At 40.1% G+C, this 19,287-nt stretch overlaps 1 protein-coding gene across 4 annotated transcripts in view; it reads left to right on the top strand.

Moving 5' to 3' along the window:
• The window catches only part of PHTF2 (putative homeodomain transcription factor 2), a 165,334-nt gene that overhangs the window by 53,014 nt on the left and 93,033 nt on the right, over nucleotides 1-19,287 (top strand). For all 4 annotated transcript variants that reach the window (XM_067564535.1, XM_067564534.1, XM_067564536.1 and 1 more), the window contains exons 3-4: nucleotides 3,127-3,183; nucleotides 14,406-14,475. In XM_067564535.1, coding sequence (XP_067420636.1) covers nucleotides 3,127-3,183; nucleotides 14,406-14,475 — 127 coding nt within the window. The remainder of the gene's footprint in view (nucleotides 1-3,126; nucleotides 3,184-14,405; nucleotides 14,476-19,287) is intronic.

Below are 19,287 nucleotides of genomic sequence, written 5' to 3' on the forward strand. Positions count from 1 at the left end.
GTCTTGGAAAGACAACTGTTGTTTGCCTACCCCTTCTATTCCACTTCTCCCCAGATGTTGCACAAGCTCAAGCAGGATCATGCTTGCATAATCCCCTTAGCACCAGCATGGGCTCCCCAGCATTGGTTTTCCAGTCTGGGGAGTCTGTCTGCTGGGGCTCCTTTTGCACTACCTTCAAAACCCAACCTGATCTCTCAGGACCACGGTTGCTTGCTACATCCCTGGCTGCTCTCCATCTGGTGGCCTGGGTGCTCCATGGTTAAAGTATCAGGAGGCAGAGTGTTTGGGGAATGTGCAAAACATCCTCATGAATGCCAGAAAGTCAGCTACTAGATACGTCCACCTGTTGTAGTGGATATGATTATACTTTTGGTCAAAGCAAAAGGGTGTTTCACCAGTCCTGGCCTTTATTCTACCACGTTTTGGACTACTTTTTCCACCTAAAACAATACGGCCTATCAATTAGGTCTATCAGAGTTCATCTGGCAGCCGTTTCTGCTTCCCACTCTTCAACTGTGGGCTGTTAAAAATACCAAATTCTATGTCAATCAGATCTGGATAGTCTGAACCGTTTATATCCCCATGTCATAGTTCTCATTCCTCCCTCAGGCTCCTTGTTGCTAACTCAACTGATAGTTCCACCCTTTCAGCCAATCGCTACTTGCTCTTCACTGCATCTCTCCATGAGAGTAGTATTTTTGGTAGCTGTTATCTCCATAAGAAGAGTGATAGTTATAAGCTTTGGTAGCTGAATCACCTTATACATTTTTTTGATAAGGAAAAGGTATATTTGTCTGCATCCAAAATTCCTGACTAATGTAGCATCAGAATTGCATCTTAATCAAGCCATATACTTATCAACTTTCTTTCCTAAGTCCAGGTTTCATAAGGATGAGGAGAGACTGCACACCTTGGATGTTTATAGGGATGTTGGCATTTTACTTGGACAGAATGAGATCTTTTAGATCTTCACCACAGCTGTTCATGTCAGTTGGAGACAGGCTGAAAGGCCTTCCAGTCTTGTGTTACCCAAATAACAAATATTACAGGATCTTATTAGGGGATAAGGCAACAAGCCGCATTTATTGTGAACACAGAAACTTCTGTAGATAGTATCAAAGAAAAGAAAAGTATCAACACTGTAATAACATTAATATTGTGCTCTACTTAGTGAAATAGCATTAATAATAATGTAAACACTAGGAAAACAGTATTAACATTATATCAATACTACAAATTACAGAGACATGTTTCAATTGATGCTTTCATTCACATTCACACACACTGACAGACACACACAGATAGAGACAGACAAACATACACAGGGATCTTCCAGATGTCATAGTTACCAGCTTCTTGGTGCTCATGATAGTCACTGGCCAGGTGACTAGAGCATGAGGATGAGGAGCAAGGTTCTGCCGATGCGCATCGGTACTCCTGGCTGGTGTGATGTTGTAGACCCGAACCTCCAGCCTTCATCTTCTTGTCCCATTTTATAGGGAAAAGACCCCATGTAAGTCTATGGGTTTTGCATTGTCATGCTGCAACTGCATTCTTGGTGTGATCCTCAATCACCCACATTGTTGCAAGCCTGATCAGATTTTGTCCTTTGAAATGGGCTGGCTCCAAAGTTATCAGGGTGGCTCCTCTTCGGCCATTTGATCATCTTTGCTTCTTTCTTCTTCCCTCAAGCGTTTTAGGTGAGGCTGGTGTTTTCTTCTTGTCTTTTTCGATATCCCTTACTCAGACCAATTGTTCAATCACTCTTTTTGTCTACACCCAACTCTCAATTGCTCAGCCATTCACACTTCAGTCACTCAGGGCCAACTCCTAGCTGAAGAACTTACATATTATTTTTTTTAGAGCAAACCTTATTTCATTTTTGACAGTGTCTTTCACAATTAGATAGATACATTACATTGCAGTGTGGCTTTTGTACTTAGAATAGGATTTTTACAAATATATTGGAAGCAGATAAAATTAACAGATAAACTGGCCAGTGGACATAGTACAGACATTTACAAACAATCTTAAAATTATACAAAGTACAGACAGACTTGAATTAACATTTAAAAGGGTAGAACAGTAAGAGTCAGTTTGAGGTTTTAGCTTTTGATTCAGACTGATGTGCCTTTTGGTAGGAAGAGGTGGGGGGGGGGGTGTTTGTGGCTCTGTTCTTACATATATTTCAAAAACAAGATTTTGGCCAACACTTGACATAGAGAATTTAATCCTGCATATGTCTGTGCTATAACATTGCCAGTGTGCACTCTCCAACCAGGGTGGTAGCACACTCTACAAGATCTCAGGCAGCTTCTGCAGCTTTTTTTGGCTCAGGTATTTATTCACAGACATTTGTAAAGCTGCAACTTTGTCATCAGTACATAACTTTACAAGTCATTATGCTATATTTCAATATTTCGGAGATGATGACAAGTCCTGATGAGTAGTGCTTCATTCATTGTTCAGGTAGCCTCCAAAACCACCTTCGGATTGAACTGCTTGCAGGTCACCTGAGGTTGAATGGGACACGTGCAATCACTTGAAGAAAAAGCAGTTACTAACCTGTTCTGTAATGGCGATTCTTTGAGATGTTGCACATGCCCATTCCATAACCCATCCTCCTTCCCCTCTATATTGGCATCTGTCTGGCAAGAAGGAATAAGGAGGGCCTTGGGGGCTGCTCTGCCCTCAATAGGATTGTGCAGCAGCACAAGGTGGTAGAGCGTGCATGCATCCGCCCCCCACCCCAATCAGGTACCGTTAAAGCAAAAATCTCCAATTGTGATAAAGAGAGAAGGAATTTACTAAAGGAGGATTACAAAAATAGGAAAATAAAAAAGTGACTTCTTGCATAATCCTTGTTAAGAATTTCAAATTTCAGCTGTTGATGCCTTGTGTATGCTTTATAATATACTCAATTTGTATAGCATAATAACAGGAAATGAAAAATGGGAGGGAGTGAAGAAAATGTAGTTTTCCCAGTAAATAAGTATCCCCAAGGAAACTATGGTCTATTGTTTGTCTTCATGCTGTACTTACTTAACCTCTGAAGACATATCTATCTCTTTTTGTTGCATAATGTTTCATTAAAAGTAATTAAATTTAGATATATTTGTTTTTTAGATTGGAGCATATGATCAACAAATATGGGAAAAATCTGTTGAACAAAGAGAAATCAAGGTAATATTTTAGCATTTTAATAATTGTTTCTGTATATAGTATAGGCTATGGCTAACTTAATCTTAAATTTCAAATTGCATAACTGTGGTAACTTACACTCCTAAAATTCTTATTACAATAAAAAGCAATATTCATAATGTTCTCAATTCCAGTGTATATCAATAACTAGTTTTTGTTGCATATTATCTCTGAAGTCCCCTCTCCCCCCAGTAATCTGCAGTGTTTATGGCAAGAAGTTTATATCTCTTGCAATACTTGACTGCAATTTTCTTTAGTTGTCATTAAACAAGATTGTGCTTTCTAGCACCTCTTTGTGTCCCTCAGTTTTGTTTATATGAATTCTGTCAGTTTTTTTTAGTTTTTTACTTTCACCTAGTTACCTCATGCCACTTATATCCTCCTTTTTAATTCTGTTGTTGTTTTGTACAGTTTATTGGACTGGTAAGTACTTCAGGATGGTGGTTTTGTGATACCATGCATAAGGTGCCGTGCTTAACTGTAATTGTGTTTTGGGGTGACTAACAGAATGACATCAATGTCTGACACATTGCCAACTTGTTATGCAAAAATAACAATGGATATGAGTATTTTTATTAAATTAATAATTATACAATTAATAAATTGTAACATTATGATTTTATGGAATTCATGCATAATAAATTGTATTCCATGATTACAGAAATGAAGTAGTTCTCATAATTTTTCCTTAGAAATGAATTCATTATACCTTTCTTTTGCTCAAGTACTGCATATGGTAAATGTGCTGCTATTGCATGGGCTAAAAGCCATTGCTAATTTTACCACAGATAATTCTGATAACATGTAAATTGCTTATGATTTCACTGGGTTTTTAGTGCTTGAATAGTAAAATGAACAGGATGAAAATGAATAGGGAATTCTGTTACGCTTTGAGCATGTTTTATTAAGTGAAAATTCAGCTGCATTAACACATCTGAGACTGACCTGGACTGTATAATTTGTGGCCTTGACTTCACGATAGGCTTTTTGTTGTTGTTGTACAAAATAATTGCTTTCTACTCAAACATTCCTATTTTTATATCTGTTTAATGAGAAGAATTCTTGAAAATGTAAGTATATTGTAGAGGGCACATTACTGTACACTAATCAGATCACAATGCTTCATTAAAAGTGTTGCATCATATATGTTTTTAAAGTATGAACTAAATGGTTAAGCCATCGAGAGTAAGAATGTAATACTTTATAGCACCTTTCACAAGGGGACACTCTTGTTTTGGTAACAGACATAAAAGTGTGTCCATATGTTACTCAGAATATGGCTCCAAAACCCCTTTTGCAACCAGAGCTTTATACTCTGTATCACTAGTTGCCCTCAGAAAGGTAACAAAATAATAAAAACTTGTATACAAATGTCTTCTTTCAAGTTTGTCATTCTGGGTTACAGTGGAGAGGATATCTGGGTGTTAGGTCTTCTGGCTCACCAGAAGATCTGTGTCTCATACAGACATTGTCTAAATCAGACTAAGGTGTGTTCAAATTATCATTGTCTAATTACCCTACTAGTACTCCTTGAGTTTAACTTCAAAATTCTGATAAAACTATGTCAGAAATCCTACCTTGGTATTGTGGGTTGATGGAGTGGTGAGACTTCAGAAGTATTCAACACAGTGACTACCCATAATCTCAAACGCAGACACTGGGCACAGTTCATAGTAACTGAAGTGTCTTTTCAATGAAAACCAACACTAATTACCTCAGCAGTAGTATAACAATTGTATAAATAAGAAATTGAAATAATCTTTCATATGCATAATATTCTTTTGAAAATATGCCTCATACCTATTAGGGATAGTTCTTATTTGGGCCGTCCTTTTTTGCAATAATTAAACAATTATACATGAGTGGGTGAAATAAAGCTGTTCATTATCACAATTGTGTTATGTGAGTTTAGTATAGTTACACTCCAAATATGTATTGAAGCATGGTTTTGGAAGTGACATGCTTTTATTAGAATAGGTATCTGGGACTTTACACAACCTCAGTCCTAATCTCCTGCGTTGTTGTATTGCTTAGTTTTCCATATTAAAATGAAGTGCTTGTTTACAGTAAATGTTAAATGAAAATGTCGAACTAAGCTCTTTTTAGTATGCATTTGCTTTCTTGCTTAATTCTGTTTGCACTCTTTTCTTTTCTGTTGCATTTTATTTCTAAAAATATTAAAGGAAATTTAAGGCCAAGGTTTTCAACAATAACTAGTAATTTTGGATGCTTTGATTTTGGGTACCAAATTGAGACATGTTAAAGGGTCCTGATTTTCTGAGGTCTGGCACAAGCACTTTTTTTTGAAAATTTGACCCCATTATGGTATTTTAATTTGGGCATCTTTGCTCATTAGTCACTTTTTAATATACGGTAGAACCTCAGAGTTACAAACATCTCTGGAATGGAGGTTGTTTGTAACTCTGAAATGTTCATTACTCTGAAGAAAACGTTTTGGTTATTCTTTTAAACTTTACAGCCGAACATTGACTTAATGCAGCCTTGAAGTTTTACTATGCAGAAGAAAATATGCTGCTTTTAACCATCTTATTTTAAAAGAAACAAGTACATAAACAGTTTCCTTACCTTGTCAAATCTTTTTTAAACTTTATTTTTTTTAGTAGTTTACATTTAAACACAGTACTGTACTTGCTTTTTTTTTGGTCTTGCTGCTGCCTGATTGCATACTTCTGGTTCCAAATGATATTGTTCACCGGACAGTTCATAACTCTGAGGTTCTACTGTATTGAGCTAAAATCCTGCATAAACCTAATATGTGCATTCTTTTGGGAAGTTTTACCTACTCAGTGCATATTTTTAATACAGTTTGACTGAAATAGAGATGATATTCTAAATGAACAAATAACACAAAATATAGCTGCTTTGAAGTTTGTAAAGCGTAAACAGACGCTGTAACCTCTTGCAGATAGATTCTGAAAGGAACAGGGACCAAGATCTTAAAAAATGAGTAGTAATTTTATGTGCCTCAATTTTTGTGTGATCAACCAGAAACATGCTAAAGTGGCCTGATTTTTCAGAAAGTGATGAGCACCCAAGCTTTTGAAATTCTGGCTCTGTTAATGTATCCCCAAAGCTAAGGCACCCAGAATGACTAGTCACTTTCTGAAACTTGGTCAGGCTAAGTGTGGTGTGATGAGTAGGCAAAGGAAGTAATATACTGAGTAATGTTAGTTTCCATGCGGATGTTGCCAAGTATTTTATACAAAACATATTTCTCTAATATTTGAGCTATTGCATTTTGTCATATTTAATATGAGCAGTTCTAACTCTGTGCTATTAAAATATTAATTCAAATATATTTTCAACATTAATAGCATTGCACAGGCTTATTTGGCAGCTGGGTATCTGCTCTGCCTACCAATGTGGGACTCCTCCCTCTTGCAACAACCTGTGTTTTCAAGATTTCCTTCAGTGCGGACATCAGTACTCATGCCAGCAATGATACTGGCCCCAGTACCCTCAATTCTCTCAGTGCTGCATAGACTTTCTAGATTGTCTGGCACCCTTACCAGCACTGCAATGCTCTTGCCTAAAGAATACTCCCATTCTTCTGACTCAACAGCAGTAGAGAGGCTTCTCCAGGCAGATTGCAATGGTCAAAGTCTTTTCCTCCTTTGACTCAGGGAAGGCACTTCCCTCATTATTAGTAGCATTTGTATTACTGTAGCTCCTAGGAGCTCAAGTAATGGACTGAGACCTCATTGTTCTAGGTGTTATACAAACACAGAACAAAAAGAGTTCCTGCCCCAACATGTTTGCAATCTAAGAGTATGATGAAAGAAGAGATGGGAGAGTCCAACTAAACAATGTGACAATATTTGTTCAGTGATAACCAGTAGTCTCTGCACACTAGCAGTCTAACGATTGTCAAGATTTACACAGGCATTCCTGCAAAGGAGCGTTTTGAAGAGGGATTTGAATGTGGATAAATGAGGTAGCTTTAAGTATATTTACAGAGAGTGTCCCTCAAGTATGCGGGGCAGCATGGGAGAAAGCATGACGATGTTTGTTTGAACATTTTACAAGTGGGCAGTGGAGGCTGGCATTGTTGGCCAGTTGGAAGAGAGAATTGACAGCTTGATAACTAATGAGTATAGGTAGTGTGGGGATTGACTGTGAAGGTCTTGAAAGAGAATACATGCACATTATGTTTTTGATAGAAAAGTGGGGAGATAGTGGAGGAGTTCAAAGAGAAGGGTGCGATGGGCAGTGAGTTTATGAAAATGGTCTATGGGACTGCAGCAGCATTCTGAATGGGGCAAGACTGCATTTGTCAAGGTCAGAGAAAAGGATGTTGAAGTAATCAGGATGTGAGATGGAGTCTTAATGAGGGTTTTAGCTGTGTGGATGTATAGGAAAGTCTATATGTTAGAGATGTTATGCAGAAAGAAAAAAAAAAAGCAAGATTTAGATAAAGCCTGAATGTGAGGACCTAGAGAGGGGTTAGAGTTGAAGTTGACACCCTGGTGAGAAGCCTGAATGCAGGCAGGATGGTGTTGATGTCCAGTGATCAAAAAAGGAGGCAGCAGGGAGGACATGGGAGGGACGATTAGGAGTTTGATTTAGCTGTTAGCTCAAGATAACCATTGGTAGACATCCATACGGAGATGTCAGGAAGATGGGCTGATATTTTAGCTTAGACAGAAGGAGAAAGGTCTGTGGTAGAGGTAGATCTGTGAGAAGAGGACCAAGGACATAGCCTGTGGGACTGAATCATCAGTCTCTTTTTGAGTTAGCAGAAAGGAACTTCTTCCCTAGGTTGGCCCCTTACAACTATCCATATTGGAAGTATTGGGCACCTTTGAGCATACCACGAGTGACAAGGTTAGTGTCAGCTGCTTACTCCAGGCCAGACTGCCAACTCCACCACCACCCAGAAAAGATACTGTCACCCTCGAGTGGCTGAATATGTTTCTAACCTGAACCTATCAGATAAGGATGTTTAAGAGTAAGGGCAGCAAATACCCACTCGTATCTCATTTTCCTTGAAATAATTAAGCCTCCCCAATCCCAGATGATTATATGGGGATATATATATCAGCCCCAAAAAGGAGGCAGTATAGACCTCAAGCCCAGTTCAGACAGCTATCTTGTCAGTCCAAGCAAGCTTTTTCCTCAGAGGTGCCATAAATCTGGTCTTTGCACTCTCCATCTCACAGCATGAATGTTGAGTGGTGGAATCCAGCTGTCTGAGAAGCATAAGCATCTCCTGCTACACATCCCTCTTCTTTTCCTGCACCTTTCTCTTCTCCAGTCTATCCACCTTCATGCTGTCTGCAGGGGTGATCCTCCAGGCCCTGTGCTCGTTCTCTGATGCATCATTGGCTTGCAGCATCAGTGGAACTGTATACTGGCACCATTTTCCACAGGTGGAAAATCTTAGCTGATATCTCACTCGTGAAGATAACAGAGGCAGAGAGAACACTGTTGCTGCTTGTGTCTTGTGTCCTGGGCCCCATGCTGCTAGCTTGTATGCTGTAGTGGTGCCTGCTGAAATAATTGTTGGGTGGCATGGGACGGTATCCTATTGCAGTGAAAGAAATAAGGCAGCCCTCCCCAGAAACCTTTGGCAGAGGATTGCAGAGTACCTCCATGAAATTTTCATTGAGATCTCTATCGAGGATTCATAGGACATTCTAGTGCACACATAAACAAGCTGCTCTACATGGCCCCCTTTGCCTAACTCTAGAGGGGAATCAAAAGCTGATAGCAACGCTACCTCTCTTGATTGTTCCGGCATCTCTTCTAGCACAAGTAAAAAAGAGAAAATCAAAAGATGCGTCCTGCTACTTGGAGGGTTCCATCCCTATATTTTCAAAGCAAACTGCATACTTACCAGAGGTTCCTTCCTCTGAATCAGGCTCACCCATGCTCAACCATTAGGACTGGTTGGACTGTGGGTGGAGTCAAAATCATGTCCTGGCTCATTCTGTAGTTGGATTCTTTGGTTGCCTGTTTTCCATACTCTTCTTCTTTGCTGTAAATGGTCGGGGTTTGTGACTCAGGTCCCTCCAAAGTATCCAAGGCGCTTTTGGGGATGGTGGTAGATGGTGGCATGCAGCTCTTTGTAAAAGCTGCACATCAGATCAATTGTTGGCTCCCTGGCCTTTTGGTATTCTGCCTCAGCTCTTTGGCTTTCACACGGCTCTGTTGCTACTTCCTGTTGTAGCCCTTCTCCTGCATCCCCCTAGCAATCTGCTTGTAGATGTCCACATTTCTATGGACAATTTCAATTTCTGGATTGGAGCTGTGCCTGCACAGCTTTTTCTCCCTACAGGCAGGGGAGATCCAATACCTCCTGTGTACTCCAGGCAGGAGGGTGTCTGCAGCATGTAGCTGTCATGGTCAGCTTGGCAATTACACTCAATAATGGAAAGCAGTTAGCTGTGCTTGCCAATCTGGGCAATCAGGAAAAGGAATTTCAATTGTGGCGCTTTAAAAGGGAGGGGCGACTTCCTGTCTACTTGACTCCTGGGTAATGGGGTTAATAATGGTGACCAGAGCATTTGTGGCAATGTGAGGCATTGTGGGTCAGCTTCTGGAGGCCAGTAATCGTCAACATTAAATAACTCGGTGTCTACACTGACATTGTATTGACCTAACTACATGGATCCTGATTCTAGGCTGCTTGGGGAGGTGCTGTTATTAGGTCAGCATAGCAGGGCACTTACGTCAGTGGGAGCAAAATTTAAGCATAGACATGTCTCACAGCTAGGTCGATATAAGCTGCCTTGCATTGACCTAACTGTGTGATGTAGACCAGGCCTTAGTAAACAGTTCTGAAGTTGCACAAGAAGAAATGGAATCCAGGTCTCTCACTCCTACTGTTGCAGGGCTAATAGAAGTAAAAAGAAAACAGGATTAATTGTTTGTAAAATAGTAAATAAACATCGGAAGATTTAGTTGAATTCGTGACTATTGGCTTACAGTTTATAGAGAAAAGAAAGTATTTGCAACTTTTGCATTTTAATAAATTTAATGGTAGCTTTATGTGCATAAGACCCTCTTTTGATGAGTATGGTAACAGCCTGAATATTCATCTAGTCACTTTAAATAAGACAATTGAACAGCAGTGATAAACTGAGTGTTTTCTACTTGTTCTAATTATCAAACTCTATTCCATTTAGGGAACTCTAGCTAATTTGCTAAGCATATTACCAATAAAATGTTTTCAGCACTTATGTTCTCATAAGTAGTGAAAAATTAGTAATAAAATGAAAATACTGTTGAAACTTTGCAGATTTGGTGCCATAGAAATAAAAACATAATGTAATGTAGCTTATTTTTTATAAAGTGTATCCACGATACATATTAGAATGTTTCATTATGGAGATAGTGCTATATTTTTAGAGACCACACAGTATATATTTAAAATAATCTTAGGGACATAGGACTGGAAGAAATCTCCTGGGTTATCAAATCCAGTACCCTGCTACTGCAGGCAACACCATCATTTAATCTTGTAAATAAATGTATCAAGCTCCATGTTTAAAATTAGCTAGGTTCTCCCCTGTGGCCCCCTCCCCCATCTGTTCCCAATGGTATTGGAAGGCTGTTCCGGAACCTCACTCCTCTGCTCAGAAACCTACTAAGTTGCAGCATAACTTTATCCATAGCCTGTTTATACACATTTGTTCTTGTGCCAACACTGTCCTCCAGCTTAAATAGCTCTTCTCCCTGTCTGATGTTTACCCCCAACATATTTATAGAGAGCAATCCTATCCCCTCACACTTCGTTTTGCTAGACTAAACAAGCCAAGCTTTTTAGTCTCCTCTTGTAAAGTAGGCTCTTGAAGTTTAAATTTCCTTAGTCTTTCTAGTAGCCGTTCTATGCACTTGTTCCAGTTTGAATTATTCTTTCTTGAATATGAGTGACCAGAAATGTGTAAAGTGTATTAAATGAGGTCTTACCAGTACCTTATACAATAATATTAAATCTTCCCTATCTCTACTAGAAATACCTTATTTCATACATACTAGCAGCATACTTGCCTTTTTCACAGCTGCATCACATTGGCAGCTTAGTTATCCTGTGATCGACTAATACATCCAAGTCTTTCTACCCTCTGTCATTACTCCATTTCTATTAGCATCCTGCCTTTGCCCTCATGTTCTACATTTGCCTCAGTTTTCAATAAGGGTGCTAAAGTATTCATTTAGTTTGTGGGCCTGTGAGGGATGAACTAGGCCAAGAGGCCCCCTGCTGGAGGCTTCAGGGTCCTGCCACAAGCATCCCTAAAAAAGAGCAGTAGAGGAGTCCTCCAAATAGCCTAGAGTGGCTGTAGGGGAAGCAGCCAATCAGAAAGGCTGCATGGAGCAGCCAGTTAGGGCCCAGGAGAGCCATATAAAAGGAGCTGCAGTCAGTCAGTTCTTTTCTGGAGCCGGATGACACTTCTGGCTGACTAAAGGGAACTGCAGCACCACAGACAGCTCTGTGCTGGCAGGGACCAGGGTAGCAATAGAGAGTTCCTAGCTGACTGCTGGTTCTGAACATAGAAGAGCCCTGAGATAAGGGTGAAGCATCAGTGAAGACTGGGGCCATAGGGAAATGGCCCAGGAAACTGAAAGCAGTTTAGTTTAAAGAGACACGATGGCACATGGCTGCTATTCTTAGTGTCTCTGGGCTGGGACCAAGAGTAGTGGGTGGGCCTGGGTCATCCCATTTCCCCCTCTTCCCCTCCCCCCATAGGCCATTGGGGAATTGATCTACAGTTGGACAGTGATAAACCACAGAAGGGGATCTGAAAAACTTAATGACCCAGCTGGAGAGCTGGGGCCAGAAGGTCCCAGGAGGGTGAAAACCATTGCTTCCAGGGAGGAAGCCCTGGGGGTACAGCCTGATCTCATTGTTGGGACTGTTAAAGCTTGTGCAGACACCCGACCAGAAGGGGAGCTTGTGAGAGGTGGGTGCCATGCCGTTATAGGGCCATCCTTAGATTATTTAATCTCTATCCCATTCTTATTGCATAGCAGCCTGACTACTTTTCTTGTTCTTCTTTTTTAATTTATATTGGTAAAACAACCTTTTATTATTTGTTTTAATTTCCCTTGCAAGGCCTCAGTAAGGCCTGCCTTGAAGCTCATTAAACTATTATGAGGCTTAAACAGGATTTCCTGTTGATAAAGATATATACCACACCCTTGTAAGATATCAGTTTTGAAAGGCTTCACACCACAGTACAAAACTCTCCCCACTCCCTTGTAAGTAATGCATTTTTTAAATAATGGGGCTTTTTGTGATGGCTGAACTTCTTTTTACATTTGGAGCTGTCTTGCTTCAGGTTTCACAGTGACCTACAGCTAATTTTGTAACTATTAAGAGTGTCCGTTTTCATTATCGAGGCTTATTTTCTGGCTCAGCATAACATAACTCAGTAATCAGACAGATGTGCATAACGAAGGAAAACTTTTACACCTCCTGTTCTTTACAGGAGTTATCTGACAGTGTTTTAAATTTTACATGCAGCTAGTTTTTTCATATTTGCTGTTTTGTAGTATATTTAATTTGCTATAACCATGCTTAGTTCTGTTCTGTGGTATATTGCTTTGTTTTGATTCATTTCTCCTGTTTGTCTCTCCAGCTCACTACACCTCTGATTTATCTGGTCTAAATCTGTAGAGACCACATTGGGTCTTGTTCAACATTACCAGCTTCACATCTGTTTGGGCATGCCAAACTGTAATAACCCATTTAAATTAAATGGAGAAAATTGTGCGTACACAAACATCTACTTTTCATAATAACTGAATTTGCCAGTTCTGGTATTACAGTAATATGATTAACGATCACTGATGTTTGTTTCTGCCATAGGTTTTGATGATGATGTGACTTTGGTAATCTACACTGCAACAAAAGATTTGTAGCATTGTTGTGGCTGGCCTGGGAAAGTTGACTTAGGCTCGTGGGGCTAAAAATTGTGGTGTAGGTGTTAAGGTTTGGGTTGGAACCTGAGCTCTGAGACCCCCCATGAGCCCCAGTGGAGCCTGAGCCCAGATGTCTATGCTGCAATTTTTAGTCCCACAGCCAAAGCTCTGCAAACCTGAGTTAATTGACCTGCACTCCGAAACTGAGTGCTGCAGGTTTTTTATTGCAGTGTAGATGTTCCCTTTAACTAATTTTAAATATTAAGTTTTTATACATACAGTTTATGAATTAAATTGACATTCTTGAAAATAAATACTTAAATTTTACAAAGGAAACTGCAGTTTATTCATTCATTTTATAAGTATTACAGAAGGATAAGGTTCAACCATCCCCCATGATATTGCCGTACCACTAACCTGCTATCTTTGGAGAACAACATATTAATTTTCAACCTGTAAAAACTGTATTCCATACCCACATAATGTGACCAATGTGATTCCCCTCAAGGTCCAGAAACAAAATGAACCATAATACACGCACAGTTATCTAAGGTTTGACAACATAACTACACCTAGTAACATAAAAAGCAAACGCTGAACTGAACACTATCATGTGAGACTCCCAATTAACAATGCATGTGTGTTTTTCAGTGGTGGAGCCAAAAGACAAGCTTCTTTTGCCTGGCTCTGCCTTTTTATGGGCTGATCCTGCCTGCCTGTCAGGAAAACTTCTTATCTCTTTGTGGCACTGGGAATTAGCAGTCCTTATAAGGAGGCTGCTGTTGACCAGCAGGTTGTAGAGCACAATAGTGTTTGCCATCAGTTTTCGTTGGTGCTCCTTTGAAAACTAAAAGATACATAGTATATATAAATTGCCATTGGGTCTATATAAAGATAAAAAGAGCTTGTTTTAAATAAGAAAAAGTATAGTAAGCCACAATGCAAGTGTATTACTAACTCTGGCAAGTGTGTGTAGTAGTTGCATTATCATAGCCAATAAGAATTTTTAGGCACATTTGAAAATCTCACCCTAACGGGTCAGTAATTGATTAATTTTCATTACAGTATCTTATTAGTTGTAAAATGTTTTTACCTGATCTTGGCTTTCCTTGAACACATCCTTTTTTTTTTTTTTTTATTTAATACAGGTACAGTGTTCTTTGGAACAGTTTTTCCTTTAGATTTTAAATTATGAATTGGTCGTTTTCTTTGTTAAAGTGAATTTTTCAAAAGAGACAATTACTGACCCCATTCCTATTTTTCAGCTAATTTATGTCTTCGTTTGTGATGTTTATTCTAATATTTTTTGCATATTACAGGGTCTGAGGAACAAGCCGAAGAAAACAGGACATGTGAAGCCTGACCTCATAGATGTTGATCTTGTAAGAGGTATGGCTTGAGCTAATACATGCTGAATTCATCAGTAATTTGACCTGTAGACAGTTATAAAAATAATTGCCTTTCACCTGATAGCTTTGCAGCAGAAGAGTGGAGTGAACTGTATAAAAATAAGAAGAAACCCTACAGCTAAAGAAACGCCAGAAACAGTTGCCTCCTTTTTTCATCTAGATTAAAATTAAATCAGTTTAGTTATCTTAATTTGTAGATTAAGTTGATCATGTGGATTTGTTGTAGCTATAGTCTTAAAAAAAGAGAAATAGTTTGCTAAATATTCTGATAGTCCCTTTTCAGAGGAAAGTTCTAGAAATCCCGATAGACACTTCAAGGAATAAGCTGACTATAGTCTGAGAAGGGGTTTGCACATGCTGTACAGTTATTTCTTGTCTGTTATACAGGTGTATCTGACAATACTTATTAGCTAATAATAATAACTTTTAGCCACTCAGGGTACGAATCTTTGTTCTGATTGGCTGCTGCCTTTGGAACTCCTAATCTGAATTAATAGTACAGATGTGCAGATCACACTGTCACTTTCCAGCCTCATTCTGTTTTCAGAATCTCTGTTGCTCCTTGAAGGTTTACACTACATCCCCAATAAGTAATGTTTATTGTATTTTTAGCTTCAATTCTTTCCTTTTTCACACCTATACCTCTTTTCATCTTTCTCCCTTTACACTTCCTCTCAAATGCTAAATGCTGAGCAATCCTGTGAGACTCTGTGAAGGGTCAGTCAGAATCAAGTTGCAGCAAAATGAGGCCAATCCCTGTGCGACACAAAAAGAGCTCTGAAGAGTTTTGAAAACTGTGTCCCTGAGAAGTGCCTATATTTGTGTTTTAGACTGGCTCAAGTGATGGAGAGTCTTATAGGGCTGCTCCTATTCACCTTTTAAAAGGATCAGATGGGAGTACAAAGTAATAAAGGAGCAACAAAAAAAAAACACAATTCAATTTTAAAAAAGGCTAATGGTTTTGGGAACTAAATCTTTCTAAGGAACAAAGAAGGGGAGAGATGGTGGAGACCATTTCAATGTAGCATTAGTGCTTTCTGCTAACTCAATAATCACCATATCCTTGGATGAAAAGCTCAGAGATCTAAGGATCATTATTACCTTGTAATCAGGAAATACCCTGCAGTTATTTTTAGTGAAGCATGAAATGCAATGTTTACTTTGCGATATAAGCTGAAGGACCAGATCTATTGGTATTTTGTTAAATATCTGAAAGTGCAATCTACAGAGGAATAGTTCTTCCCAGAAATGTATGAATGGCTAGCACGGCAGAGCTTTATTTATTTATTTATTCATTCATTTATTTTATTGTAGCCCTAGTCTTGGACCAGGACCCCATTGTGTTAGGTGCTGTGGGAATATCCATAGATCATGAGCAAAATGGAAACAATTCAAGGTCATTTTATTATATAAAGCCTTCTATAGGTTAGTCCCTAATTACTGAAGCAATCACCTCTGCCTCAGTTAAAATCAGGCATGTTCACTCTTCACCATAGGATTAAGCCACAACTGTCAGGGACAGGAGTATCTCAGGCTCCGTGGCTGTGGAACTGTCTTTGAAACAAGGTCTGTCTGAGACAATGTCTTTTTTTTTTTATGATGCAGTGCAGGTTCCATTTATTTTTGACAGACCTGTCATCCCTCCCTTCTTTTCTCTTTTATGTTGACTCCTTTTCATACCTCGGGGTTGTGTTAACTGGGAATTGAGCTCTCTCATTTGTTAGTGACTGGCTTGAATGGTGTTGGGTTTTGCCCTTTACCAAATCCTTTGGTTGGTGAGAACAGGAATCAGTTAAATTTTCATCTTTTTGTCCTGTTTATATGACAACTAGTAAATGGGGTCCTAGTCAATGACTAGGGGTCACAGGTGTTACAGTAATAGAAATAATTTATATGTGTTATGTGAACAAAAATCTGTTTAAATGCACTGAAACTATATCATGGTCATAATATTTGTAAATGTCCACTGTTTTAGAAGTTGGAGAATAGGCTAGATGTAGAAACATCTAAAATGTATTATTTTGTTGTTTTTATGCTTGGGAAGCTTTGTATAGACCTATGTAACAAGTCAGGACTTCTCCCCAGCTTGCTACGGACTAAGTGTTATGTCCACAGTCTCTTTTTTTAGGCAGGTTTATTGTCCAAACTTAAAACAAACAAGGTTCCTCAGCTTACCCTTTACTTTTTGGATCCTCACAGTCTCTCCTCCCGGGGGACTCTGGCTGTCCTGCTGCTTCCTAGATTTCTCTCAGCCAGTTCTTCCTCACTTTCTTTTATCCTTTATATCCATAGGGGTAAGCTTGCCCCCTTAATTGGCTCCAAAAAGGGAAGCGCACGTGTTCTGGCACAGAGAAGCTTGACTTACTTCAGGTACAGGGGCCAGCCACACTGTGACATACCTGTCCCCTTTTCAAAAAAAATTCTGCCTCTTTCACAGGTAGACTTTTTTCTAACTTGAGGCCTCTTGTGGACTGCTTCCACCCACAAACCAAAACACACAAACTCTGTATAAACTTCTACATATAAATGTATATAAATCAATATTCCCCAAGTTCCCTGTAATCCTTAAAGTGACCCTTACAATCCATACCCACACCAGAGCACTGTCCATATAACCCCCTTCTCTTTACGGCTTTGAGATCATTGCACACAGGCTCTAATTCTTCAAGTCCACTGACCATGAGAATCCGGCAACCTCTCGCTGAGTGACTGGATGGTCTGCAACAGTGGCTCTTTTTCTTGTTGAATCATCTGTAGCTCACATTTTGTGGCTGCCATTTGCTTTGGCAGTTCTCCAGTCCTTATAACAGAATCCTAAAATAGTTGTCCTCTGTCTCTCTTCCTTCAGAGGACCACTGCTTTTCCCTGTATTCTCTTATCTGGGCCCTGTCTTGATGATGATGCTCTGTCTTTACATTTACATTTACCCTGCTGAGCTTAAGACTCTGTCTGCATCTCCCGTATCCTGATACATCTGACACATCAGCTTCTGTTCCCTGGCTACCCTCTCTATTTAGTGCTTGTTCAATTCCTGCTCCAGCAATAAGCACTGCTGTTTTCCCCCTCTCTGCCTCTACTTTAACCCATGCTAATTCTGGATCTAGCCCTATCAATTGATAGATCATCTTCTGCAGGGAGGGATTTACATCCTCTAGTTCTTGTTGATACTTTCTGGCTGATCTTGTAAGCTCTGAAGATGGACGAGGGCTTCCTCTCAGTTCCACTCCGCCATCTCTACTCAAACTTCCAACTCCCTCCACTCCTTTCCTGTTCAACCACTGGTCTTCTCTGTCTTAGGCTGTACTAGTCTCCCTTGCATCTGTGTTGGAAAACCCAGCCAGTCTCTCTCCAAGATCAGTGGCCATAGCTGATACCCCAACATATAAATGAGCTCAGTGGTATTGGACCCCATCTCTACCTCTGCCATGGGATATATATGTGCCTTGCCATATATATGTAAGACTTGTATAGGGAGGTGCTAGACAAATAAAGTGGACATCATGCATCTTCCTGGACAAGAGTGCAACTTGTGTTTACATGCCCTTTTACCACCGCTCCTCCTAATTTGATTGGTACCACATGTGACAGAGCCTCAGTGTCATTCATTCATCTATAGTAACAGCCCAGATAATTGCATTCTGTTATTGGACTCTGACCTAATATGCCCAGGCTTGTCACATCAAAAACACACCATTGTACTTCTCTGGCCTTCACCAGAAGTGCTTCTGCTGCATTATGGAACTGCTTGGGACCCTGCTGACCCCTATGCAGCTCCGTTTTTGAACATTTGGGATCCTACCTCATTGAGAGACTATTGGGTGACCCTTTTGAGTCGCTTTTACTCTGCCACATCATTCAGGCTGCTCATCTCCTTCTGCCTCAAAGAAGGCTTCTGCCCATTTGACTGCCTCCCCTACTGAGAGAGGCTGAAGTTGCCCAACCCAGCTCTATGTTCCCATGAATAGGACCTTTAAACATTGTTCCAGCATGACTTGGTCCATAATTTTCTCTATTGAACTGGTCTCCATCCTACCCACCAAGACATGAGGTCCTGTAATCTTTGACTGCTACCCATGGTCATGGCCCCTGCGAAATGGTTCAGCTCAGAACTAGTGCCTAGATACCTCTGAAGCCAGTCCTAGTTTATCTAAGTTGGCAGCCTTCACCACATGATAGGAGCCTGCCTGTTTTTCACTTACTGGTTAGTATGCTGCCTGTGCCTTGCCCATCAGTGGCATAGCACCATTCCTATCTCTAAGGAATGGAGGAAGGCCTATGGGCCAGCTTCACTTGGCCCAATACTAGCTGATCTGAGCTTCCCTCTCCATCACTAAGCACATTCCTCTGAGTATCTTGACCCAACTGCTTCTGCAGCCATTCCTGTTGCTGGAAGGGGGCTGTTGAGCAGCAAATTGTGCCTCTTGTTGGTTCGTCAGCCATTCGATCAACTGTAGGAGTATAACTTGTGTCTGTTATTGCTGTAGTGCAGCTGTCTGGTACTGCTGTGCCATCACCAATAAACTGATCAGCTGCTCCATCTTCCTTAATCACCCAAATTAGGTGGGGTCAGTCAATGTTGGGGCTTAAATTTCCCTTTTTTCTTGGTGTGACCCGTCCGTGCCCAGGGCAGCCACCTGAAAATGCCAAGGTCAGGGCAGGCTGCAAACGGAGAGCAGATTCTTCCAGAACTGGTGGGTGGCACTGAAACCAGACTTCCCAACTAGCCACAAACTGCGCTTCTGAATCCACACAGAAGCCAGTATACAAATACACATAGCCCCTTTTACTACAC

This window comes from Emydura macquarii, unplaced genomic scaffold, assembly GCF_026122565.2.
Source record: "Emydura macquarii macquarii isolate MOO-44397 ecotype Brisbane River unplaced genomic scaffold, CSIRO-AGI_Emac_v2 contig_2636, whole genome shotgun sequence".
Lineage (NCBI taxonomy): Eukaryota > Metazoa > Chordata > Testudines > Chelidae > Emydura > Emydura macquarii.